General features: G+C 37.6%; 5 protein-coding genes and 1 non-coding gene across 9 annotated transcripts; 5 read left to right on the top strand and 1 right to left on the bottom strand.

Annotated features, from left to right (window-relative positions):
- The first annotated feature begins 5,113 nt into the window (after window positions 1-5,113).
- Window positions 5,114-6,510, top strand: LOC106331567 (GATA transcription factor 3-like). 2 transcript variants are annotated; one of them, XM_013769949.1, is made up of 3 exons: window positions 5,114-5,268; window positions 5,468-5,739; window positions 5,817-6,510. In XM_013769949.1, the coding sequence occupies exons 2-3, from the start codon at window positions 5,473-5,475 to the stop codon at window positions 6,336-6,338; spliced, it is 789 nt and encodes a 262-aa protein (XP_013625403.1). In that variant the 5' UTR covers window positions 5,114-5,268; window positions 5,468-5,472; the 3' UTR covers window positions 6,339-6,510. The 2 variants fall into 2 exon arrangements, with proteins under 2 accessions (XP_013625403.1, XP_013625402.1); XM_013769948.1 differs by having other exon boundaries at window positions 5,116-5,268; window positions 5,464-5,739.
- An 866-nt stretch (window positions 6,511-7,376) lies between these two features.
- TRNAE-CUC lies at window positions 7,377-7,448 on the top strand. Its single transcript has one exon. It is a non-coding gene; the product is annotated as a tRNA-Glu (tRNA).
- A 184-nt stretch (window positions 7,449-7,632) lies between these two features.
- LOC106331966 (NADH dehydrogenase [ubiquinone] 1 beta subcomplex subunit 9-like) lies at window positions 7,633-9,221 on the top strand. Of its 3 annotated transcripts, XM_013770407.1 has the most exons (6): window positions 7,633-7,807; window positions 7,924-7,965; window positions 8,462-8,543; window positions 8,640-8,695; window positions 8,790-8,860; window positions 8,994-9,221. In XM_013770407.1, the coding sequence occupies exons 1-5, from the start codon at window positions 7,676-7,678 to the stop codon at window positions 8,829-8,831; spliced, it is 354 nt and encodes a 117-aa protein (XP_013625861.1). In that variant the 5' UTR covers window positions 7,633-7,675; the 3' UTR covers window positions 8,832-8,860; window positions 8,994-9,221. The 3 variants fall into 3 exon arrangements, with proteins under 3 accessions (XP_013625861.1, XP_013625859.1, XP_013625862.1); XM_013770405.1 differs by having other exon boundaries at window positions 8,790-9,221; XM_013770408.1 differs by lacking the exon at window positions 8,462-8,543 and having other exon boundaries at window positions 8,790-9,221.
- A 1,645-nt stretch (window positions 9,222-10,866) lies between these two features.
- LOC106331099 (putative F-box protein At1g30925) lies at window positions 10,867-11,982 on the top strand. Its single transcript, XM_013769443.1, has one exon. It carries the CDS (start codon window positions 10,900-10,902, stop codon window positions 11,980-11,982), a length of 1,083 nt encoding a protein of 360 aa, XP_013624897.1. The 5' UTR covers window positions 10,867-10,899.
- A 1,753-nt stretch (window positions 11,983-13,735) lies between these two features.
- Window positions 13,736-14,173, top strand: LOC106331098. Its single transcript, XM_013769442.1, has one exon. It carries the CDS (start codon window positions 13,736-13,738, stop codon window positions 14,171-14,173), a length of 438 nt encoding a protein of 145 aa, XP_013624896.1.
- A 10,858-nt stretch (window positions 14,174-25,031) lies between these two features.
- LOC106333672 lies at window positions 25,032-26,292 on the bottom strand. Its single transcript, XM_013772087.1, has 3 exons — window positions 26,205-26,292; window positions 25,645-25,917; window positions 25,032-25,409 (listed from the first exon to the last, which is right to left on the bottom strand). Exons 2-3 carry the CDS (start codon window positions 25,901-25,903, stop codon window positions 25,180-25,182), a joined length of 489 nt encoding a protein of 162 aa, XP_013627541.1. The 5' UTR covers window positions 25,904-25,917; window positions 26,205-26,292; the 3' UTR covers window positions 25,032-25,179.
- Window positions 26,293-26,448: the final 156 nt, after the last annotated feature.

Here is a 26,448-nt window from a genome sequence, read left to right as displayed (position 1 = left end):
AAGTACATCATCTGAATCAGATTCTGAATCTGAGGAGGGAAAATATGATGAAGGACTAGATGATGGTTTTAGGGAGTGCTACAAACAAGTGTGTGGAACGTTAGTAAATCTTGGAATGGAGAATATGGTGCTAGTAAAAGAACAGAGACGTCTTGAAGCACTTATTGAAGTTCTACAGAAGGACCTGCAAGTAGAGAAAGAAGAAACAAGACAAGCTCGTGTTAAACCTGGTGAAACACAAAAAGGAAAAATAGAGACTGTATCCATGTCTGCAATGAAGCCAGTAGTTAAGAAGTATGCAAAGACTACTTCATATGGAAAGACTGTAGTGAAGACTGCAACTGCAACGAGAACTGCTTCATCGTCTGCTACAAGGAAAATTTCAGAGGTAAAGAGTGTATCTCAGCGACCTTTCATACCTGTGTGTCATCATTGTGGAGTTGTTGGGCATATTAGGCCAAAGTGTCTCAGGCTATTGAGGGAGAAGCAACATATTGAGAGAGTATATGATATGGGATTCATGTTCCAACATGTTATTCTTGTGGAGTTCAAGGGCATATTCGACGTGATTGTTTCAAATTGGTTGATCAAAGAGACACATCAAAAAGTGGAGCCAAAGAAGCTTGCCAGGTAGTATGTCGGGACGTGCGACAAGGAGTACGACATAAAGTTCTACATCACGTAGCTGTGAGTAACAAGCCAAAGGTTGTACATCAGTGCACCAACATGAATGTCAGGCAGGAGGTTCTGAAACATGGTTGTGCAGCTGGTACAAGGAAGGAGACTGATCGGTGCATCAGCAGCTGTGTCAGGCCAAGCAAGAAGCAACATCATATGTGCTGTTGATTATGTGAAAATGTTGGACATACGAAGGTGAAATGTTTTGCTCGTGAGAAGAGCAGAAACATGGCCAAAAAGGTGAACAAAACGTTCACTAAACCCAAGAGGGTTGAAGAGGTGTCCTTAGCCAAGAGTGGCTTACTTGATGAGATCAAGGAAGAGACATCAGAAGAAGGATGCAGCTCTGGTAGGAGTGATCTTGAGGTTGATCAAGGAGCATCAAGTCTGGAGCCAGGACACGAGGTTGTTTGTGGCACAAAGGGGAAGGAGATCGAAGTGCGTCAGGAAGTGATGCAAGGTGATCTTCAGGAGTGTGATAGCGAAATCACTCCAAGACAATAGCAACGAGTGCAGATTGCACTCGGTGTGGATGAGGAGGGGCTCATGGTCAAGGAGACGACACATGAAGGTAACCAGGTCCTCAATAGAAGTGGGTCGAGAGGTAGCTCGATAGGTGCGTCAGATCGTGATGCAGTACTTGTTATTCCGCTGCAGTATGGACTGTATCATGATTACTATGATGGAATGGTTGACATCTAAGCATCTGTGTTTTAGCTTAGTATGCAATCAAGCAGGGGGAGAAGTGGTGACGTTCTGGTCAAAGGAGTGCATATCTCATGGGGGAGAAGAGCATGGTGATGGACATCCTGAAGTAGATCGTGCTTATCTCATGGGGGAGAAAAGTAGATTTGGTGTGCAAGTTTCCAGGTGAGGAACGTGGTTATTGAACCAGAAACATGTTGTGCTTGATCGGCATACAAAGCTAAAAGGGGGAGATTGAAGATGCAAGATGTCTGCACTGAAGTAGTCATTGAAGTAGTTGCTGACGCAGACGACATGTTGAATGGTGAAGACCATGTGGAGTCAAGATGCTGAGCTGGAGTCGTGGAGACTTGGAGAGCAAAGGAGTATCTTGGAGAAAAGGCAAGAGAAATAAACTTGGGGAGCAAGAGGAATAAACTTGGGGAGCAAGTTTATGACTTAAAAAAAAGAGGAATAAATGCATTCCAAGAAAAGGAAAGTTGCACTTAATGTTATGGAAGATGTCCATATCCATGTTGCCTTGGAGACTAGGGTTTCAAGAACATAGAGTTAATTATAAAATAGCTCTAAGGGTCGTCGGGAAAAAGATACAGACATAGAGGCTGATTTTATAGAGAGAGAGAAAAGCTCTTGAGTGTGGTCTTGGTCGTGCTGAAGCAAGTGCTGAAGTACTGACGGAAGAGAGACATAAGCTTTGTAGCTTAGAAATCGTTCAGTAGCGTGTGTTAGGGTGTCAACACTAGACGTGTAAAATCTGAATTAAGCAGATCTTGTAATAGATTGTTTAAAAGAGATTCTAATAAAGCATAAGTGTTTGCTTGTAATGTTTTGTCTCTCGGTTTACTTTCTGCAGTACAATTGTGGTGTCTCTTTTACATCAACAAGTGGTATCAGAGCGGGTCACCTAAGTTACTGGTGTGATCCTGAAGGCAAGATGAAAGAAAGGAATGCAGAGTACATCAGGAAGTATGGTGTCTGAGTTTATGCTTGATCTTGAACAATATGGTCATTGGAAAGTGAAGATGAAGGCAAGCTTACAAAGTGTTGATATGGATGTTTGGGCATCAGTGGAAGATGGTTATGAAGTTCCCAAAGTAGTAGATAAAGATGGTGTTGTGGTCAACAAACCATTGGCTTTAACCCTTTAGGGACTGCATGGGAGTGTTCTTCGTAGTAACGCAAACTTAATTTGTCACTACAAATTGTAAAATACGATTTTTTTCTACTTTTTCTTTGCTAAATAAAAAGAGGAAGTTACAACTAACATTGCTAGAGGAGATATTGAAGATGCAAGATGTCTGCCCTGAAGTAGTCGTTGAAGTAGTTGCTGACGCAGACGACATGTTGAATGGTGAAGACCATGTGGAGTCAAGATGCTGAGCTGGAGTCGTGGAGACTTGGAGCGCAAAGGAGTATCTTGGAGAAAAGACAAGAGGAATAAACTTGGGGAGCAAGTTTAGACTTAAAAAAAGAGGAATAAGTGCATTCCAAGAAAAGGAAAGTTGCACTTAATGTTATGGAAGATGTCCATATCCATCTTGCCTTGGAGACTAGGGTTTCAAGAACATGGAGTTAATGATAAAATAGCTCTAAGGGTCGTCGGGAAAAAGATACAGACATAGAGACTGATTTTATAGAGAGAGAGAAAAGCTCTTGAGTGTGGTCTTGGTCGTGCTGAAGTACTGACGGAAGAGATACATAAGCTTTGTAGCTTAGGAATCGTTCAGTAGCGTATGTTAGGGTGTTAACACTAGACGTGTAAAAGCTGAATTAAGCAGATTTTGTAATAGATTGTTTAAAAGAGATTCTAATAAAGCATAAGTATTTGCTTGTAGTGTTTTGTCTCTCGATTTACTTTCTACAGTACTATTGTGGTGTCTCATTTACATCAACAGATGCTTCCCAGGCAAAAAATAAATAAAAACAAGGAAGCACTAAATCGTTTTTTTGTGATTAATAAAATCTAAGAGGTTTTTGAACTCTCTGTCTCTTCCTTCTCACGAAGAATGTGTTGCGAACTTTTCTGTTAATAATTTTGAATGTAGTTCTCGCCTGTAATAAGATGTGGTTGTGAATCACATTATTCCTCTGGCGCCAATTAATGTTGTAGAGGACGAACTGAGCAACCACCTTGCGGAGCAATGTAATCACATTTTTTTTCTACTTCTTAGAGTAAAATGTTAGCATAATAACTTATTTGGAATGAATGCATTTAGATAACTTAAAAATGTTACTAATGGCAGTAGATGGAGCCACCATGACCTTCTCATATTGATCTCGGGCACAAATGAGTGAGAGAGCACGGTAAACATAACCAGTATGTTTTGCTAATACTAGTAGGGAATAGCAAAATTTATTGTAAAATTGTTCAGCATTTCGTAAGAAGAAAATGGTCAACCCTTTTGGCAAGGCAAGCTATTTAGGCATCGACAAGAAGCATGATTAACCTCTTCACAACAATTAAGAAAACAAAAAAATATATTATAAAAATCAATCAAATTGCATTGAATAATGTGAAATAGACCTAACTTGCTGAGCAATGTAATCACATTTTTTTCTACTTCTTAGAGTAAAATGTTAGCATAATAACTTATTTGAATGAATACATTTAGATAACTTAAAAATGTAACTAATGGCAGTAGATGGAGCCACCATGACCTTCCCATATTGATCTCGGGCACAAATGACTGAGAGAGCACGGTAAACATAACCAATATGTTTCGCTAATACTAGTAGGGAATAGCAAAATTCATTGTAAAATTGTTTAGCATTTCGTAAGAAGAAAATGGTCAACCTTTTTGGCAAGGCAAGCTACCTAGGCATCAACAAGAAGCATGATTAACCCCTTCACAACAATTAAGAAAACAAAAAAAATATATTATAAAAATCAATCAAATTGCATTGAATAATGTGAAATAGACCTAACTTATCAATTTGCGACGAACGATAAGCACCACATACACGTAGCAAACTCTTTGATTAGGCCCAAAGAAAAAAAAAATGAAGGCAACAAAGAGAAAAATCTTGACGTATGGGCTTTTTAAAAAGTAAAACATTGCTTTCTGTTTGGCTTTACAAAAAAAAATATCTGATAACTAAATTTAACAATTTGCCTGTAGATGACAAAAAAAAAAAAAAAGCAGCCACAAAAATGCAAGCACAAACAATCGTGAGGTCACACATAACAACATAGCATGATTTGAGCCTCGTGAGGTCCCACAAAGACAAGATTTCTTCTATATTCAACGGTATAAATCCATACAAGAATAGAAAAAACAGTTTTCAAAGAAGAAAAAATAAACTAAATACAATATAACCACTGGGAATAGCTAGATTAGCAAAACCAACGAACGACTTTTGGGCCCTAATATATTGCGATGATCAGTCCAGTCTGGTTCGTACTGATTCGACAAGGTGATTCCAATCACCATTTAACCGTGCGAGTTTTCTGCTAGGCGGATGCGATTTTGAACATGGGATTGGACTTGACTTTTTGCTAAATGTGAAGCTAAAGCTCGCGGACCAATTTGCCAAAACGACACATCATTTTACACCAACATGTGGAGGCAAATAAACAAGGCGTAAAAGCATTGATTCTGAAACACTAATCTTAGGATCATTCATGAAAGAAGATTTTGTAATATTCCACAAATTAGAAACTTAAGAATACAAAATAAATTAGGGGGGAAATAAAGAAAAACTAATAGGAAAAAAGAGCTTTAACTTTTGGAAATGGAAGCACAAACACAAAACGCAAAGTCTATTTTACCTTTTAACCCATTCAAGAATCCTCCTTTAGTTTCAGACTTTCAGTGCCCTCTTACTTTGCCTATCTCCCTACTCCTCTGTTTCTTCGCCTTCTCTCAGCCTTTCTTCTTCTATCAGGTAAAGAATTACTAAGCATGTCCCTCAAAGACCTCTCTACTTTTCCCCATCTTTCTAATTTCTCGCAAGCTTGCATGCGCAGACGGTTTAGCTATTTTTTCTTGTTTAATTATGTGTATGGTTGTAATAGTGAGAACTAAAATATGTCAAGTGATAACTGAAACTTAAAAGATTTTATATGTATGTGTATGAAAGAAAGAGTGAATGGAGCTGTGGACAGAGGCTAGAGCCCTAAAAGCAAGTCTAAGAGGAGAAGCTATAAAGCATCAAGTGATTGTGGCTGAGGAACTAAGCCGAACTTCTTCTGCTGAAGATTTCTCCGTTGAGTGTTTCCTTGATTTCTCAGAAGTAGGTCAAGAAAGAGACGAAGAACAACTTGTCTCCGTTTGTTCTTCACAAAAAGGACAAGAACAAAATTATTGTATCTTTAGTTCACAACCTTGCATCTTTGATCAACTTCCTTCTTTGCCGGTATATTTATTTTTCTTATAATTAAAAGAAACTTTGTTGATTTTTCTGATTTTTAAAATTTATTTTCTGATTTTTAGGATGAAGATGTGGAAGAGCTTGAATGGGTATCTCGTGTTGTGGATGATTGTTCATCACCAGAAGTCTCACTTCTCTTCACACAAACCCTCAAAACCAAACCAAGCTTCTCATCTTCAGTTCCGGTTAAAACAAGAACCAAACGGTCTCGGAACAGCTTAACCGGTGACCGGGTGTGGCCACTAGTTTCAACCAATCAACATGCAACAGGAGAGCAGTGTAAGAAGAAGAAACAAGAAACGGCCGTTTTGTTTCAAAGAAGATGCAGTCATTGTGGCACAAACACCACACCTCAGTGGAGAACCGGTCCGGCCGGTCCAAAAACCTTATGTAATGCATGTGGAGTCCGGTTTAAGTCCGGTAGGCTCTGCCCAGAGTACAGACCGGCGGATAGTCCGACGTTCTCAAATGAGATCCACTCAAATCTTCATAGGAAGGTTATGGAACTGAGAAAGAGTAAAGAGTTGGGTGAAGAAAGAGGAGAAGCTACTAATAAGTCAGACCAAGTCAAATTTGGCAGCTAAGTGGTAGAGAAGACTTAGGTAAAATGAAAACCTACCTGTTTTAGCATTATCTCTAGTTTTGTATAATTTAACAACTTGTTCCAAAACATGTTGAGCTGTTTTGGAATTAGTGTACTGAAAATGTTGTTTTGTATAAACAAGATTATATATTTCTAATGATGTTAGACCACCACCACTACTACTTCGAATGATTTTGGTCCATGTGAAGTGCTATAGACTTTTTGAAGCATTTAGCAAACTATAAAAGTTAACACTCCGACAAAATAAATGCAAAATTAATGTACTATTCGAAATATTCCACAACAATTTTCTTGTAATACAAAACAAATAATAGTTCTATTTTGCATATTCACTGTGTGGCCATAGGTTTTCTGCCTCATGTAAAAAGTAAATTATTTCTCCTTTGCAAGAATTAAAGAATAGTTAGGAGTCATAACTTTACTACAAAGCAACACTAACACAAATCCCTTTTGTAAGCATAAAATCTTAAAGTTTAGACTGTGGTGACAACATGATTATAAAGACAATAAAATAGCACATAACATTTACCGACTTAAATCTTCTAGCTACAAGTTCTTAATTATGTATATCATCAACTGCCACATACAAAAAGACTAACACTAGAAGGACTATACAGTTCCATGAACTCTTTTGGTCAGTAGTTTCACAAATATATTTTTTTATAAACTAGACTCAAGTGAATCTCAATATTAAACGTCAATGTCGTTCCATGTAAAAATGGAGAAGAAAACCACTGAATTCTACAAATTGGTGCTGTCTAGCTTCTTTCAAGTGAATTCTTCTCACAAAACATGGTCTTATGTTTGCAAACGTTGTTAATACTAAACAGGTGTGCGTAAACAATCTCCACACCAAAAAAATGAGTTATTACAAGAATGAAGGGGAGAGAGTAAGCAAAAGTGAATTACAAAGTCAAAATCAAGCCTCTCATAGTCACAATAGCGAGTTCAGAATAAAATTTGGTAGTTTCTAAAGATTCATTGGACAAGTAGGTAAAGTTTATGATTAAGTCAACAATCCGTTTTAGTCTAGCTGTCAGGATACTCGGCTCTCACCCGAGAGACCCGGGTTCGAATTCCGGCAACGGAGTACTATTTTTCGTCTCCTCCTTTTTCAGTTCAACTGTTAAAACCCTATCTTATAGGTTCTAAAAGGACCGAGTTCTTCCGTCTCTTTCAGATGGGCTGATTAATTTTTGTAAATAAGGCTCGAACAAGAGGCCCATCTATAAACTCTAATATCGGTCCCTCTGCACCAAACGGAAGGTTTCTCACTAGTTGAAAATCAGAAATTAGATAGAGGAGGAGAGTGGAAAGATGAGCGGAGTATCAACGGCGGCGTATTTCGCGCGGAGAGCGGCGCAAAAGGAGAGGGTTCGAATCCTCTATCGCCGTGCCCTCAAGGATACTCTGAACTGGGCTGTTCATCGCCACATTTTCTACCGAGACGTATGTTTCTTCTCCGAATAGGATTGGGATTTGGTTTTCTCTCTGTTTTTTTTAGCCGATCTCGCGTTTTGGGTTTTTTTTTTTTTTTGAATTCATTGGTATTCGTTCCTTTTCAGGCTTCTGATCTGCGCGAGAAGTTCAATGCCAACCAAGATGTGGTTTGTGTCTCTTTTTCATTTCACACTCTGTTTTCATCTCTTGCCGTTTCTTTGCTCGATTGTTCATTGAACTGATCGGGAATGCAAGTATATTATTGTATGTTGTTTGATCGAATTTGGTAAAGAGAGAGACTTTAGAGTTTAGAGAAATGATTATAGTTTTTTTTTTTTTTGTTGAAACAGAGAAATGATTATAGCTTATGTTAGTGTGTTTGGACGTTAAACATGATAAAGCTTGCTTTTTTTCTTTTTTCTTTTTTCTTTTTTCTTTTTTCTTGTGTTGAGTTGGTATCTCCAATTCATTGCTGTGTAGACTGAACTCTGCTTTTGCAATCCATTAGCTTATCACTAAATGTTTCTGTGTCATCTGCTTAAGCTTATAGTGAAACTCTTCTTCTTCTTCCAACTCCTGACTAAATGATTGCGAATTTACCTTCTGATTCTCATTGTCTTTGTTTCTCACTGTGTATCCCTTGATTGAGGGTGTATGTTGTAGGAGGATGTTGACAGAATCGACAAACTGATTGCTCATGGTGAAGCAGAATACGACAAATGGCGACACCCTGATCCTTATATCGGTAAGCATCTCAAACCATGATAGGAAGATAGGTTTGTACAAGTTCCTCTCAAGGTGGATTCTAAATGACCCACTTACTTTTATTTTTATTTTGTAGTCCCATGGGCTCCTGGTGGCTCAAAGTTCTGTAGAAACCCTACTCCGCCTGCTGAGGTAATCTTTCTTCTCAACACTTATTGCTTCTATGGTCTCATGATCTCACTTTCATATTCTCAAAGTACTCATCTTCTTTTTGTCACTGGTGCAGATCGAGATTGTGTACAACTATGGTCACGAAGACAACCCATAAATCTAATTTTTTTCATACCCATCAATAAAGGAAGTTGGATGATTATCAGATGCTCTCATTGTTACCTTCTCAACTAGTTTCTCGTTTCAGTCTCATAAATGTCCCCCTTCAATGGAACCTCTACGCATGTTAAGTTTCAATGGTGTTTGTTATCTACTGCAGAATTGAAGCATCTTGTGGCTATGGTTTAGAATATAAACTGAAGGCTTTCAAGGTTGAAACTTTGAGGGATCATTTCTAATTTTTCGCTCACTATTGTTTCAACTTGTTAGTCAATGGATGTTCTGGCTTTCAAACCCTATGAGGAAAACAGGAAATTGCGTGTGTGTTTTTTTTCTGTCTAGTTTGACCACATATCTATCAGCGTTTTATACCGGTTTAAACTGAACATTGATTGTGCTGGAGTCACAAAAGGGCAAGGACCATGGTTTAGAAGATAAATGTGTCCTTTTGCTAACAAAAATGCCGATTCCTAACCCAAAAGAGTAAGTGAATTCGATGTGTTTTATTCATATCCGAAAAAAGAATAAATGTAGTTGAACTGTAAAATTATTTGAATTTTATACCTAAATGTGGGACATAATAAAGCAGTTGCATCTGTTTATATATTCTTAGACGATTTATATATGGCAGTTTAATCTCTTATAATCGTAAGAACTATTGTTTCTTACTAAACATTTAAACACTAGAAAAAAAAATCAAAAACTCAAAAGCCCGTCCTTTCAAAATATAATGATTTTTGTTTGTGTCAACTGTTACAGTGCCTTGAGTTGCATTTGTGCACAATTGATGAAAAAAAAAAGAAAGAGAATTAGGGCCTATTTGGCTGGCTTATATAAGGTTCCTACACAAGCTATTCCACAGCCATGTGGTCTTTGCAGAAGCAACAAATGAGTCTGAAGCATTTGGAGGATGTGCTAGAAGAACATTTTTGTTTCGATCCATTTGCCATTCGCTAAGATAAGAAGAGAAAGATTCGTCACGGGAGATGAACATTAAATTAGATGTGTCTGGATTATATGCCCAATCCAATAATTTGTCGAAAATATGTAAACTAGAACTTCCTGTATCAGAACATAAAAAGACGTTAGATAAAGTTGATACACACAAATCAAGATATGATCCAAATTTTTAATGAAAAAGAGATGATAATTAAGAAGATTAGCTGGAGTTCACATGGACGTGATTAAGAACAACTCCAGTGGAAGAGAGAGCTTTTTTGACTGAAGGAGGAATGTGATTCATGTTTCCATACGCAGAGATAGAGATTGGACCACGGTAGTTCAACTTACTCAAAGCCGAGCTTATCTTCTGAGAGATCTCTTCAGCTTTGCAGCCATTGGGAATCGGACAGTTCTCAATGTCCCAACAAACCCACGTTGCAGCCTCCTCAAATTTAGCCTCCGCCATCTCCATTTCTTTCGTACTAGTGAATACTTTAAACATAAAAATAAAAAGTCAATCATAAGTGAATAAATTAGGAAATCAAAAATGTTTAGGGAAAATAACCAATTAAGCAAATGATCGCGAATTAAAACACGGATAACATGGATAAGAGATAAACATAAGTCCTCAATGTTTCTTGTATGATAAGAACATAGAAACCTTAACCCTAAGTTATGAAATCCATCAAAACCTTCCTATAACAGTATTGAAACATGAGGAGAGATCAGTGAACAGAAGATAACTCACAGTATTGAGGCCTGCACAAGGACGAGAAGTTGACGTAAGTCCTCAATGTTTCGAAGGGTTTAAGGTTTTTTATTTCCATGTTTTAGGGTTTTTGTGAGTGAAATAATTGAAAGTATTCGCACCGCCACATGTTTTTCCATAAGTATAGTCGGTGGTGAAGCCTGGCCTGGCCCTTCTTTTAAAATGGGCCACCCAAACTAGAACCATATGATCGCTTGTGGAATCCTAAGTGGCCGAAACCCTAACCTTAAACAGTTAAACTTCAAGTTATGGGGGTTGAGCGTTTTTAATATATGTTGCTGTGTTAAAAAAAAAAAAAAACAGTTATACGTATCTCTCTCTCTCTCACAGCCAGATCCGCAGAATTCAAACGATCATGAACGGAAGAAAAAATTATGATTCCATCCCGACTGATCTCATTCCAGAGATACTCTTAAGATTGCCTGGAAAGTCAATAGCAAGGTTTCGTTGCGTGTCAAAGCTATGGCTATCCATACTTACCCGTCCACGTCTTTTAGTCGCACTCGAACGAGCCAACGAGGAGATGCTCTTCTTCTCCTCGCCTCATCCTCAGAATCCATATGACAATCCATATGACAAGCCTTCTCCTGTGGTAGCTGCTGATTTTCTCATGAAGTTCGTATGCCCAGAACTTCGAGCGTTTACTTCTGGTTTGATCTATTTATGCTCTAATGAGCGTGTGATTTACAATTTAAGCACAGGAGAGTATGTGAATTTACCTGACCTGAAGAGATACAGAAAGTCCAATAGCTTTTTAGGGTATGATCCACTTAACAAGCAATTCAAAGTATTGTTCATGGCTTATTTAAGTGGTCCTGATGATCATAGAATTCTGACGTTAGGACCAAGTAAAAAGAAGAAGTGGAGGAAGATCAAATGTCGGTTAATACATCAGCCTTTGTATGATCGGGTACGCATCAATGGGATATGCATCAATGGGGTTTTGTATTACATAGGTAAAGCCGATGGTTACACAGCTGAGGAGAGGCCTTACATGATAATTTGCTTTGATGTTAGGTCTGAGAAGTTCAAGTTTGTTAAAGCAGAATGCTTTGGTGATCCAAAAGCTACTAAACTGATTAACTATAAGGGTAAATTAGGTGGGATAGACTTGACATATAATGACTCTGATGCCATTGAGTTGTGTATGTGGATTCTAGAGGATGTTGAGAGAAAAGAATGGTCGAAATATGTCTACACTTTGCCTCTGAACAATATCCGCAATGTTTTTGTTGTTGGGGTGATTACTACAGGTGAGATTGTTCTTTCAGGGAAGGTTACATCTACACCGTTTTGTGTTTTCTACTTCAGTCCCGAAAGAAACACTCTCCAAAGAGTTGAAATCCGAGGTGTTGGAGAATACCATGAAGCTTTTGAGACTGAATGCACAGTTCGAGCATTTGTAGACTATGTAGTTGATTCTAAGTTTATAACATAAGAGTCTAGCTAGTTATGGCTATGAATGTGTCTTCTCAATCACAGGTTCCGTGTGAGTTTTATCACTTTGTTGGCTTTTCATTTTTTGTTTACTGGTTTATACCACCTTATTTGAGAACTATTGATGTTTTAATAATAAAGTTTAAATGTTTGGGTTTGGCGTTTTGCTTTAACCGTTCGTTAGAAAATACACTCATGCACACACATTTTAATAATAAATCACTAGATTCAAAACATTAAGAACTGATTGTTAAGAGACAAGTAATGTGTATTTTGTGTCTCACACACACATGTCCCTCTCTCTTCTTTTGAAAGATGAGGAGAGAAATATGAAGATTAACAATGAACACAATGCATGCTTACGACGAGCTGCAAGTCATCAAGAAACTCACTTCAGCAGGAAAGAGGAGTGCTTACGGTATTACCACTCTCAACTGTTTTTCCCAGTCTGTTCACCGAGTGGATCTTTCCAAAGCATATCTGAATCATCAATCATCATCATTGGTTTTATTTAGAAAAATTATAAGAACAGAGATAGATCATGAGATGCTGAAATGGAAACCATATAAAATTACTTGAGATAACTAAGCAACTTGTGTTTTAGAGAAATACTTCAAACTCAATATATGATGTTTAATTACAAGAGTTTTGCTTTCTATTTCATCTGGAGGACTAAATGCCAAAACTGCCTCTTATTGTTATCAATAAACCTTGAAATGTCAACGAGTCTCTTGAGAGAAATTATCAGAACAGAGGTATGGTCATGAAATACTGTTGACATGGAAACTATATAAAATTACGAATTACTTAAGATAACTAAGCATCTTGGCTTTTACTTGTGGAGAAATACTTCAACTCTCAAATAATGTTTATTTGCATTCTTTTTCATCAGCCTTGCAGAAAAGTAAATGTGATATTAGTGTGGACTATGTTGAAAAGTAAACTTGATTTGAGTCATATAGACTAACAAATCACTAATCATATTGGTTCAAACTTAATCCGAATTTTGGATCTTTAAAATAAAAATCTATATAATTTCATAGAATTGTCTGGATAACTAAGATAACATAATCAAATATTTTAATAGAATTCTCTAGACTAAGAATTAAAATATTTGAGATAATTTGTACTTTGAAAGCTATAAATATTTTCACTCTCTTTTTATTTTGAGTCATCCAAATTATAAAATATCCTTTTAAAATGATAAAAAAAAACTTATGACATGCTAAATATGTAATCTGAATTTCACATAACGATTACAATATCAGTTAAAAATTAAATTAAGGAAATCAAAATTTTGTTAACAAAAACAGGAAAAACCAAGAGGAGATTAGAGTTAATTTCAGAGAATAATAAACCAGCTTCATTCTGCAAAACAATTACCGAAAAAATTAGCCAGAAAACAAGAAATATGTCGGAGAAAACATATATTTGCTAAATATTGGAGAATAAAGATATATCTAGAAAATTCGCCCAAGAAAATACATGTTTTTTGTAGGAGGCATGGTTAATTGAACGGCAATTTTGGATTATACATTTTGTAAACCTCACGGCTCGACATATTGCAGTTGATCCCCGATGTAAGCGTTGTGAGGAACTTGAATCTAGTTATCATCTTCTCTTCCAATGTAGCTTTGCACAGCAAATCTGGAGCTCAGCTCCGTTTGTAAGAACCATTAATGTAAGCGGATCCCTAGATTTGAGGACAACTTGGAACAGTCTGCATGAGAACATTGTCCTGCCCCCATTGGAACATGAATACGGCTCTCGTGAGATCTGATTCAGCTTGGAATGCTTCGACGCGTCGAGCGGGACTGGGTTGGACAACTCGAACCAGAAACCAGAGGACCTCATCTACGGACACAGTAGACCATGTTAGCTCACCACTTCTGGCGGAAAGCCTCGCGCTCCGTGCTGCATTGACTGAATGCCGAGAGATGCATGTGAGGGATTTGAGATGTGAAGCGTATTCTTCCCAACTCATCAGAGCAGTAACTTCGAACTCCAAGTCTAAAGAGATTTACGGCATTGTAGCCGATATTAAGAGCTTGGCTCTTTCTTTTGTTGTAATTTCTTTCTGTTGGATCCCTAGACAAATGAACAGTGAGGCTGATCTCTTGGCAAAGCAGAGTTTATCTGCTAACCAAGTTAATAGGGTCATAACTACTGCCAACCAACTTTATGATGATTAATGAATGTGGTTTGGTGTTAAAAAAAAAACACAAAGTGTGTCTTTTCTTGAAAAAAAGTTGTTCAATGTGCCTTAAAAAGTCGTAAACGACTTAAAAAATCAACAAGCCCACTCCTGCCAAGCTAGAGATGGCAATTTCAACCGTTCCCCAAAGCCTAATGAATAAAGAAGTGAGTCAATAACAACACATATGTCAGAGTCTAGCAGCACATGTAACTTGCGATTGTTGTCACGTTCTCTCATTACTCACAACCACATCACCTCGTCCGTTCTATTCTTCAAGATGCGGACAAACCTAAGCTCTAAGACAATGGACTACTTGTTTATTTATTAAATTCTTATAGAGTGAAAAGAACTCGTAGCACTACGTATATAAAAATGGTCTTTTTAAATAAAATGAAGATACAAAGATCCAAATTTCAGAATAGTGATTTCATCATTCGGATCCTCAAATTAAAACCTTAAACAACGATGGATCTCTCACCATATGATTATTATTTATTAAAAGAAACTAAGAACTCGTACAATGACGATATTACGATAACAAAAATGCAACAACAAACCACACGACTACCTTTGTCACCCGGAAAGGTAGTCGAAGCCGTCTTCGTCGCTGTAATAAAAGCCGAGGTTACTAATCGCAGCTGAAAGAGAGTTATTCATAGATGCATGCTTCGTCGCCAGATACGGCATGTTGTTGAAGGAACAATCAAGACAAGTCACAACATTGTTCAATTCCTCATCATTTTCATCTTCACCACCACCTTTGGTATGCATCACTTTCTCAGCTCGGTGCTAAAGACTCTGAAACATTTCTGAGACACCTTGGCCAGCTGATACGTCCTAAATTAGGGAAGGATCGCTCAATCGGACTAAAAGGATATGAACTCGCCAAAAGGGAGAACTGATGGATTGAACGGTGACACAATGGGTTGCGGATGGCCCAATGATATTACCAGACTTCAGTTGGTACTTGATATGACTCACAAGTTCACAAAAAGAAGGATTTCTAAATGTTGCCAGATATGACGCACATGTCCAACGAAATAGAGATTTGTTTATTCGGAGATAACCTCACCAAGAAACGAAAAGTGTTCTACAAAGAACAAAGAGATAAACTCAAACAAAAGGGAAAAAAGAATGTTTTATTTCGTGGCTCATATGCCCTATTTATAGGATTACAAGTTATAGAAATCCAAAGAAGAATGTGCTAAAAACAAGGCATTGAAAATAAAAACAAAGACTTGACTAAGTAAAGTATTTGACTGAAACTTGTACTTCCTCTTGATATAGCCACGACCATGACTTTGAAAAGTGAAGAATATGCTCCTGATATGGGCCAAGACATGTCTCTTTAAGGCCTGGTCGAAAACCATTTTTTTTCCTTAGCCAATTTTTATCGGTTTCTTGATTTGGCCCAAACAAGTTTGTTTTTGATTTTTTTTTTTGTAAACCATCAATCCCAAGACTTTCTTGGACATTTAAAACATGAATAATCACATTTTGCATGATTGAATTGGTCGTTGGTTCATCAGAAAGAAGGTTAGCCATTTTCAGCTTCTCGGGTGGTCTGAATTCGCGAGAACTGAAGATCACCTGATTTGTAAATGGCATAACTGTCACATATGAACTCCTTATTCTTCTTCGAGGAGCTCCGTAATTGAGTTGAGAACATTCTACAAGTGATTTCATGCGTAGAAGCCTCTTGGTTTGGAAGATATGAGTCAAACAATGAACATATATCGTTACTGCTTCCCATGATCAAGCCATTCATGTCTGTTTTGCCCGGTGCGCTACCCAAGGGCACATCATTCCCTCCCTATTGAAAAGGATTTAACCTCAAATCCATTTACCTATATCAAAAGGAAATGAATCAGGAAAAAAGAATCTAAAGAACATGTAAAATATAGTGAAGGAAAATTTTGGAAAGAAACTTCCTTGGAGTTTTGAAGTTGTTTTCCTCAAGTACTTCCATCTCCAATCTCAAACTTATAAGCACGATCTCTGCTTCTGTTCCTGGCACCTCTTGGAGACTGATCCTGTTTATCCTGGACACTCAAAATAAACATTAAAATGCCAGGATTATATGTGCAAGACAAGTACTTGTTCAGATAAGAAACCAAAGTTTCTTTCCCTAGGATATGTAGCACACATTTCAGATCATCATGAAGCCTATCAAAGTAAGTGTTGTACACCAGAATGGTTTCAGGGCACGTTATAGCACAGTTACTAAAGAACAAATTCAAAACATGCGCAAGTTTCTCAGATTTAGAACACAAAAGATCAATTTCAGACCGAGAATTACTTATCCAAGGATCAACACTTTTATCAAAGAAGGTGTTTTAAATCAGAATGCTTTCAAGGCATGAAATATCATAAGACATTTTCAAAACGTGCCTAACATGATCATAATTAGAATACAAAAGTTCAAGATCAGATTTCAAAACAGAATCACAACAAAAATCGGTTTTAGCTCTAAGTGAATTCTGTTCCAGCAAAGTCTTAACCATAAATTTGTCCAAGGCACAAGTGGATGCAAACAAGCTACCAGTCATCAGTGAATATCTATAACAACTCAAATTAAAGCTATTTTTTTGAAGGCAAATGAATCAAACGAATTTCTAGCACAAAAATCAAGCTGTTGCAAATCAAGCTCAAGAGACTCTTCAAAATGATCAAAACCTTTGCTATGTTTCAAGAACTGATGGAAACTCAAAACAAATCCAGAATTGATGCCATTGTCATGGTGAAAACGTTTTTGATCAAGAAGTTCATCTGGTTCAAACACTTTAAAAGAATTAAACATGTTTTCATAAACAAAATCTGAAACATGAAATTCTTTAACCTTGTCAAAACCAAAACGTTTCACATCTTTAGAACTGATCTTAACACACATTTGAGACAGATAATTAATAAAATCAAGTTTCTCACAGTGCTCTTGAATGTCTGTGGTCAAAGGCGTAGGAGTTGTGCCTGGATCAAAGCAAAGATGATTCTCCATGTTGATGGATGTCATGCTTGGTGCTTTCTCATCAAAGGTAGGACCAAGTTCATCTACCTCATCAAATATGGGACCTAGGCCATCGTCCAAGGGTCTCCTAGTATCAAGAAGCGGTCCTTGATGTGGGTAGTCGAATGACTTTTCCTCAAAATCCTGTGAACAATATAACAAGACTACTCGAATACTCCGGTTGCAAAAAGGTTAGTTCTGCAATAGTCCGTTCTTTATTAAACATAAATCAGGTTCTAGAAAAGGAAGATAACAATTATCCTCACAAATCATCAAACTTTCAATCACCTCTTCATCATACTCATCAAAAATTGGTAAAGAATCTGAAAAATCTTTTAGATCTTCAAGGTTGTTTTCAGATTTACCTTTGGGTTTTTTATTGATGAATAAGGATGGCTTAGCTACAGGTGCCGCGTGGTTGTGCTTTTCTTTTGGATCTTACTGACATCATTGAGGGCTTTGACCACACCCTCCACAAGGTTGTCACAAAACTCCCGGACTTCAAACTGACTGAAAAGCCTTCTTTGGTCAGCTTCAAATATCTTAACCTGAAAATTCTTAACACAAAAGGTTAACAGATAAAAATAATCTCCACACTCTCAAGTGTTTGATCTCACCCACACAAGTGTTTCTCTCAGATTTTATGGTCACTCAAGAGTCTCCTCTCAAAGTTCTAAGAGAACAAATCAAATAACCCAATGGATTTCTCCAAGCAAGCAAGAGATGAACACAAGATAGAAAGATAAAGAGAATTGTTGTGAAATCCGTATTAACCACTCCAAGGCTGGATTTCTCCTCAGCCAGGAGAATTTCTCTTCCATCACCTAGCCAACAAATCAATTTTTTGTTTCTTTCATTTTTTCCTTTTTTTTATAGATTTTTTTTTTTAATAGAAGAATGACGATAAGTAAGGTAGTGGCTCGAATTTAAGATAGAACGAAGAAGTGTTTAGAAAATGAAAGATGAGAAAATGGATAGGTAGTACCGGTTGAGTGGCTCTGATACCACTTGATAACGCCCTAAATTAGGGAAGGATCACTCAATCGGACTAAAGGAATATGAACTCGCCAAAAGGGAGAACTGATGGATTGAACGGTGACACAATGGGTTGCGGATGACCCAATGATACTACCTGACTTCAGTTGGTGCTTGATATGACTCACAGGTCCACCAAAAGAAGGATTTCTAAACGTTGCCTGATATGACGCACATGTCCAACGAAATAGAGATTTGTTTACTCGGAGATAACCTCACCAAGAAACGAAAAGTGTTCTACAAAGAACAAAGAGATAAACTCAAATAAAAGGGAAAAATAAATGTTTTATTTCGCGGCTCATAGGCCAAATTTGTAGGATTACAAGTTGTAGAAATTCAAAGAAGAATGTGCTAAAAACAAGGCATTGAAAATAGAAACAAAGACTTGATTAAATAAAGTCTTTGACTGAAACTTGGACTGCTTCTTGATATAGCTACGACCAGGACTTTGAAAAGTGAAGAATATGCTCCTGATATGGCCAAGACATGTCTCTTTAAGGCCTGGTCGAAATCCATCTTTTTTCCTTAGCCAATTTTTATCGGTTTCTCCATTTGGCCCAAACAAGTCTGTTTTTGATTTTTTTTTGTAAACCATCAAGCCCAAGACTTTCTTGAAAATTTAGAACATGAATAATCACCTTTAGCATGATTCAATTGGTCGTTGGTTCATCAGAAAGAAGGTTAGCCATTTCCAGCTTCTCGGGTGGTTTGAATTCGCGAGAACTGTAGATCACCTGATTTGTAAATGGCATAACTGTCACATATGAACTCCGTTTGATCTGATTCTTCGTCGAGGAGCTCCGTAATTGAGTTGAGAACATTCTTAAAGTGATTTCATGTGTAGAAGCCTCGTGGTTTGGAAGATATGAATCAAACAATGAACATATATCTTTACTGCTTCCCATGATCAAGCCATGCATGTCTGTTTTGCCCGGTGCGCTACCCAAGGGCACATCACCAGCCAAAAAAATTGTGAACTCCACCGAGAGACTCCTCGTAAGCCCCTCCAAGGAACATCCCCAAAAATTACCTTCCCCCACCGTCGTCTAGCTCGTGCAACGGCAAGCTGGACTCGCCGCCTATGAACTATCAATCTTCCCATCGCTGTCACACGTTAAATCCAACAATACTCGACGAGACACGGGCCTTTGGTCGAGCTTATGGATAGGAACTATAGGAAAGAGCTGATCAATCCCCCAGAGGTCAGGGATCGAAGTGAAAACCGATAGGTTGATATTGTAAGTCTGCATCGGATCCGACGCGCCTATAGCCTCGAAGATCAGCACCTAATGATGAGAGACGATCGCCTCCCACTCTCGCTTCATATCACCAGATGCTTAACCGATCTCCTGTCTCATACAGACCGAACAGAAGCCAACAACAGCTTCAGCATACTCCTCGAGAGTATAACCAACAGAAGCCACTTGCTTTGATATTAGGTCTGAGAAGTTCAAGTTTGTTGCAGCAGAATTTTTTGGTGATCCAAAAGCTACTAAACTGATTAACTATAAGGGTAAATTAGGTGGGATAGACTTGACATATAATGACTCTGATGCCATTGAGTTGTGTATGTAGATTCTAGAGGATGTTGAGAGAAAAGAATGGTCGAACTATGTCTACACTTTGCCTGTGAACAGTATCTGCGAAGTTTTCATTGTTGGGGTGACTACTACAGGTGAGATTGTTCTTTCAGAGAAGGTTACATCTACACCGTTTTATGTTTTCTACTTCAGTCCCGAAAGAAACACTCTCCAAAGAGTTGAAATCTGAGGTGTTGGAGAATACCATGAAGCTTTTGAGACTGTCTGCACAGTTCGCGGCTTTGTAAACTATGTAGTTGATTCTAAGTTATGGCTATGAATGTGTCTTCTAGATCACAGGTTCTGTGTGAGTTTTATCACTTTGTTGGCTTTTCATTTTTTTGTTTAATGTTCTCTACTTACACCTTATTTGAGAACTATTGATATTTTAATAATAAAGTTTAAATGTTTGGGATTGGCGTTTTGCTTTAACCGTTCGTTAAAAAATATACTCACACACTGAGTACCATGGAAAAAAATTTAATAAATAAATCACTAGAATTCAAAACATTAATAAAATGATTGTTAAGAGACAAGTTTACGACGAGCTGCAAGTCATCAAGTAACTCTGCAGGAGAGGAGAGTTTACGGTATAACCTCTCTCGACTGTTTTTTCCACTCTCTTCATGGAATGAATCTTTCCAAAGTATATCTTTATCATCATCATCAATCATCATCACTGGTTCTATTTAGAGAAAAATTACAAGAACAGAGATAGATCATGAGATGCTGAAATGGAAACATATAAAATTACTTGAGATAACTAAGCAACTTTGTGTTTTAGAGAAATACTTCAACACTCAATATATGATGTTTAATTACAAGAGTTTTGAGTTCTATTTCATCCGGAGGCATAAATGCCAACACTGCTCCATATTGTTATCCATAAACCTTGAAATGTCAATGAGTCTCTTCAGAGATATTATCAGAACAGAGGTATGGTCATGAGATAATGTTGACATGGAAACTATATAAAATTACAAATTACTGGAGATAACTAAGCATCTTGGCTTTTACTTTTAGAAAATACTTCAACTCTCAAATAATGTTTATTTTCATTCTTTTTTATCAGCCTTGCAGAAAATTAAACTCTCAAATAACTCTCAAATTCTGTTAGTGGATGCTTTAAAATCCATGAAGATTGTCGAAACTGATTTGAGTCTTGATCAAAGCTGAGATATCGCATGTGTGGAAATAAGGTATAGGTGAGATGAAACTACGTCACCTTTGTTAATTATTCTCTAAGTAAATATCTCCCCAACAAGAGAACCATTCACTCGACACTCGTACTGCATAGACTACACAGTTCACACACTTCAATATCCAAGAGCATCAACTGTCACTGAATCCCATTTTCCTTTGCTACATTATACTTTTGTTTATCAAAATTTTCATACTCAAAATAGCTTGCTTTGATGTTAGGTCTGAGAAATTCAGGTTTGTTAAAGTTGGGGTATTATATTGATAAACGATAAAGGCAAACTATATGTAGTTGGGAGAAATGTGATGATGATGCTTACCTATGTGGGTTCTAGAGGATGTTGGGAAACATACATGGTAAAATATACACTCTACAATTTGCCGAAAGATCTCGTTGACTGGAAAGTTTGGGTCTTTGGAGTTACCACAACAGATGAGATTATTATGGCGACGACTTGTAACTTTACATCTGAACTGTTCTATGTTTTTTACTTCAATCCCGAAAGGAAAACTTTTCAAACCGTTGAAGTCCAGGGTATTGAAGCATTTAGGTCTAGTTACCTAGTTCACGCCTTTGTAGACTTTGTAGAGGACACCTCAAGTTTATAACATAAGTATGGATTTCGTCGTCGTTGGTCTTTCGTGTACTCAACGAGTGTTCGATTCTATATTTGTTGTTTTCGATCGTTTCTCTAAGATGGTCCATTTTATATCTTGCAAGAAGACAACAAACGCTGTTCAGGTGGCTGTACTTTTTTTCCGCGAGGTCTATCGGTTACATGGCCTTCCTTCATCGATCGTCTCGGATCGTCTCGGATCGTGATTCTCGTTTCCTTGGTCACTTCTGGTGGTCCCTTTGGAAGTTGCTTGATACTAGTTTGGATATGAGTTCGGCTTATCATCCTCAAACGGACGGTCAAACAGAGGCTGTTAATCGTTCCCTTGGAAAACCTTTGCGTTCTCTGGTTGGTGATGCTGTTCGAACTTGGGATTCCAGGTTACCACAAGCTGAGTTTGCTCACAATCATGCAGTCAACCGCAGCTCCGGTTTCAGTCATTTTCAGGTCATTTACGGTATTGTACCGCGTGCTCCAGTTGACCTGTCGTCTCTTCTGGATCGTACCCGTTTACATGGTGATGCATCTGTCTTTGTTGACACGATTCTGGATACGCATGCGCGAACATCAATACAACTTGAAGCTTCGACCATCAAATACAAAGCAACTGCTGACTCCCGCCGTCGACGAGTTGTGTTCGATGCAGGTGATTTGGTGTGGGTTCATTTGACTCACGATCGCATGCCTTCTCATGCTTACAACAAATTGAAGTCTAAAAAGATTGGCCATGTCCCGGTGGTAGCTAGGATCAATGATAACATCTACCGTGTGCAGATTCCATCCGACATCACCACATTCGACGTCTTTAATGTGCGCTTCCTTACTAAGTTCTTCCCTTCCGATGAGCCTTCTGATTCGATGAGCCTTCCGATGAGCCTCCTGATTCGAATCCCACTCACCTCGGGGGACCTGATGCAGCAGCATCATTACTTTTGGCGCCAACTTAAGTGTTCAAAACCCGTTAGCTTATGATTTTGGTTTTAAACGTTATTTCCTTTTTATTCTTAGTTTTAGGCTTTTATTTCGAATGACGGTTTATGATATCCTTATCCTTATGGGAATTTTCCAAAATGGATGGATATAAAACAGAGTTTTGTCTTCCTTGTTTGATACGTATTGATTTAATAGAAAGTGCTTTTGCTTTATACTTATTCGATTAAATTCATCAAAAACAGGAAGTTGGTCTGAAGAAACTATCGAAAGAAACTCTTGATCGACCCAAGAACAGGTCTCGAAGAACCTTAAATTCTTAGATCGACCGTTCACCCATTCGTACGATGCACCAGTTTGACAGCTCTATCTCATTAACAGATTTTGTGTTAAGTGTATCACTTTGTTGGCTTTTCATAATTGTATTTCTTGTTTTCAGTTACATGCATGTCTTAATTAATTGTGTTAAAATGTTACCTCGGAGCAAAATAATGTTTGATCCCAGTTGCATTTTCATAAACTTCTTTTTCATAATGGTATAAGTTTAAGGATTCTTCTTTTTAGATCTCTTTTGTATAATTGTTTCTTTGAATTTTAAGATCACTAGGTGATGGCTGGTCCACATTCTACAAAGGCATAAAACAGTGGATAAAGAAAAAGAACCAACCAAAAGATGCATGTTAATGTATAGAGACAACGTAGAAGTTTCCTAAGGCATGTATAAGACCCATGTTAGATGTGTCCCGATGGTGCATTTCAGCATATAGTCTATTTGCTTAACATTCATACTCCCCAAGATGATCCATTTTATACTTTGCAAGAAGACCACAGACGTTGCTCAGGTGGCTGTACTTTTTTCCGTGAGGTCTATCGGTTACACGGCCTTCCTTCATTGATCGTCTCGGATTGTGATTCTCGTTTCCTTGGTCACTTCTGTTGGTCCCTTTGGAAGTTGCTTGATACTGGTTTGGATATGAGTTCAGCTTATCATCCTCAAACGGACGGTCAAACAGAGGTTGTTAATCGTTCCTTTGGGAACCTTTTGCGTTGTCTGGTTGGTGATGCTGTTCGAACTTTGGATTCCAGGTTACCACAAGCTGAGTTTGCTCACAATCATGCAGTCAACCGCAGCTCCGGTTTCAGTCCTTTTCAGGTTATTTACGGTATTGTACCGCATGCTCCAGTCGACCTGTCGTCTCTTCCGGATCGTACTCATTTACATGGTGATGCATCTGCCTTTGTTGACATGATTATGGATACGCATGCGCAAACATCAGAACAACTTGAAGTTTCGACCATCAAATACAAAGCAGCTGCTAACTCCCGCCGTCGACGAGTTGTGTTCGATGCAGGCGATGTGGTGTGGGTTTATTTGACTCACGATCGCATGCCTTCCCATGCTTACAACAAACTGAAGTTTAAAAAGATTGACCATGTCCAGGTGGTAGCTAGGATCAACGATAACGTCTACCGTGTGCAGCTTCCATCCGACATCACCACATCCGACGTCTTTAGTCTGCGCTTCCTTACTAAGTTTTTCCCTCCCGATGAGCCTTCTGTTTCGAGGTCGAATCCCGCTTACCCCGGGGGACCTGATGCAGCAACATCATTACTTTTGTCGCCAGCTTAAGTGGTCAAAACCCGTTAGCTTATTATTTCGGTTTTAATCGTTATTTCCTTTTTATTCTTAGTTTTGAGCTTTTATTTCGAATGATGGTTTATGATATCCTTATCCTTATGGGAATTTTTCCAAACGGATGGATATAAACAGAGCTTTGTCTTCCTTGTTTGATACGTTTTGATTTAATAGAAAGAGCTTTTGCTTTATACCTTGTTTAGATTCGATTAAATTCATCAAAAACAGGAAGTTGGTCTCAAGAAGGTATCGAAAGAAAAACTTTTGATCGATCCAAGAACAGGTCTCAAAGAACCCTAAATTCTTAGATCGACCGTTCACCCATTCGTATGCTGCGCCAGTTTGACAGCTCGATCACATTAATAGATTTCGTGTTAAGTCCATCACTTTGTTGGATTTTCATAATTGTATTTCTTGTTTTCCGTTACATGCATGTCTTAATTAATTGTGTTAAAATGTTACCTCCAAACAAAATAATGTTTGATCCCAGTTGCGTTTTCATAAACCTTTTTTCGTAATGGTATAAGTTTAAGGATTTTTCTTTTAGACCTCTTTTGTATAATTGTTTCTTTGAATTTTTAGATCACTAGGTGGTGGCTGGTCCACATTCTACAAAGGCATAAAACAGTGGATAAAGAAAAAGAACCAATCAAAAGATGCATGTGAATGTATAAAGACATAGTAGAAGTCTCCTAATTCATGTATAAGACCCATGTCTATTTGCTTAACATTCATACGCCCCCACCCCAAAAAAAAGAATCTTCTTATTCCAACATTCTCTTATGCTAACACTAGGCTTAGTAGTGCCAATTCACACCTGTCTTAAAATTAAAACCAGATTTATCATTGAAGACAACTGTTATGATAAATATTCACTATTAACTCAAAAACCTCCTTTCAAAATATAATGGTTTTTATTTGTGTCAAACTGTTACAGTGCCTTAGAGTTGCATTGTGAACAGTTATGAAAATGAAAGAGAATTAGGGTATTTTGCTGGCTTATGTAAGGTTCTTACACAAGCTATTCCACAGCCATGTGGTCTTTGCAGAAGCCACGAATGAGTCCGAAGGATTAGGAGGATGTGCTAGAAGAACGTTGCGTTTATCCGTCTGCCATTTGCTAAGAAAATAAGATAGAGATTCGTCACGGGAGATGACCATTAAATTTGCTGGATCTGGAGTTCGATTATGTACCCAACCCGATAATTTGTCGAAAATATAGTGGCCTCCTGTTTCAAAACATAATAAGATCGTGAGTGAGATAATAGCTCATATGGTTATTAACATATCGAACTCATTTTAAGAAAGAAAGAAATAGCATAGCCATAGTAAGAATGTAAACATTATAGAAGAAATAGCATAGCCATAGTAAGAATGTAAACATTATAGATAATGATAAAACAAATGGAAAATAGTTCATTTTTTTCTGCGTAAGAAAAAACAAAAATAGTTAAAAAGATTAACTGGAGTTGATGTGGAGGTGATTAAGAACAACTCCAGTGGAAGAGAGAGCTTTCTTGACGGAAGGAGGAATGTGATTCATGTTGCCATAGGCAGAGATAGAGATTGGACCACGGTAGTTCAACTTACTCAACGCCGAGCTTATCTTCTGAGAGATCTCCTCGGCTTTGCAACCCTTGGGAATCGGACAGTTCTCAATGTCCCAACAAACCCACGTTGGAGCCTCCTCAAATTTAGCCTCCGCCACCTTGTTGTTTTCCATATCTATATCTAGTACTTTAAACACAAAAAAATCAAAATTGAATAAATTTGTAAATCAGAAATCTTTAGGGAACATAACCAGTTAAACTTAAGATAAGAAAAGGATCGTGAATTAAATCCTCCTGTATTGAGACCTGAGGAGAGATAACAGGGACAAGAAGATAGGCGTAAATACTCAATGTTTCTTGTCTGATACCAAACATATAAACCTTAACCCTAAGTTCTGACTGGATTCCATCAAAACCCACTTATAACAGTATTGAAACTTGAGGAGAGATAACAGTGAAGAGAAGATAACTCACAGTATTGAGGCAGAGAGATCACAGGGACGAGAAGATCTTCAATGTCTCGAGGGTTTTTTTTCCTTCTTTCTTTCCGTGTTTTAGGATGTTTTTGTGAGAGAAATAATCACTTATATATTATTTGAGAAGCATTACAACTTCTTTTTGTACCCATATGTCATCACTAGGATGATTCTTAGAATCATTAGAGAAATATATTGATCTATCTAATTATATAATAAGTTTTTTATTAAACTAACAATAA

This window comes from Brassica oleracea, chromosome C3, assembly GCF_000695525.1.
Source record: "Brassica oleracea var. oleracea cultivar TO1000 chromosome C3, BOL, whole genome shotgun sequence".
Taxonomy (NCBI): Eukaryota; Viridiplantae; Streptophyta; class Magnoliopsida; order Brassicales; family Brassicaceae; genus Brassica; species Brassica oleracea.
Note: the sequence above shows the minus strand (reverse complement) of the source record. Positions and strands in the feature narration are given on the sequence as shown.

Bases quoted from the DNA above. Each gene is read 5' to 3' on its own strand.
- LOC106331098 (XM_013769442.1), top strand. From the start codon at position 13,736: ATGAATACGGCTCTCGTGAGATCTGATTCAGCTTGGAATGCTTCGACG.
- LOC106333672 (XM_013772087.1), bottom strand. From the start codon at position 25,903: ATGGAAAACAACAAGGTGGCGGAGGCTAAATTTGAGGAGGCTCCAACG. The intron at 25,410-25,644 runs GTTAATCTTTTT...GTTTTGAAACAG, and splicing joins TCACCTCCACATCAACTCCA to GAGGCCACTATATTTTCGAC.
- LOC106331966 (XM_013770407.1), top strand. From the start codon at position 7,676: ATGAGCGGAGTATCAACGGCGGCGTATTTCGCGCGGAGAGCGGCGCAA. The intron at 7,966-8,461 runs GTTTGTGTCTCT...TGTATGTTGTAG, and splicing joins TCAATGCCAACCAAGATGTG to GAGGATGTTGACAGAATCGA. The intron at 8,544-8,639 runs GTAAGCATCTCA...TTTATTTTGTAG, and splicing joins ACACCCTGATCCTTATATCG to TCCCATGGGCTCCTGGTGGC.
- LOC106331099 (XM_013769443.1), top strand. From the start codon at position 10,900: ATGAACGGAAGAAAAAATTATGATTCCATCCCGACTGATCTCATTCCA.
- LOC106331567 (XM_013769949.1), top strand. From the start codon at position 5,473: ATGGAGCTGTGGACAGAGGCTAGAGCCCTAAAAGCAAGTCTAAGAGGA. The intron at 5,740-5,816 runs GTATATTTATTT...TCTGATTTTTAG, and splicing joins ATCAACTTCCTTCTTTGCCG to GATGAAGATGTGGAAGAGCT.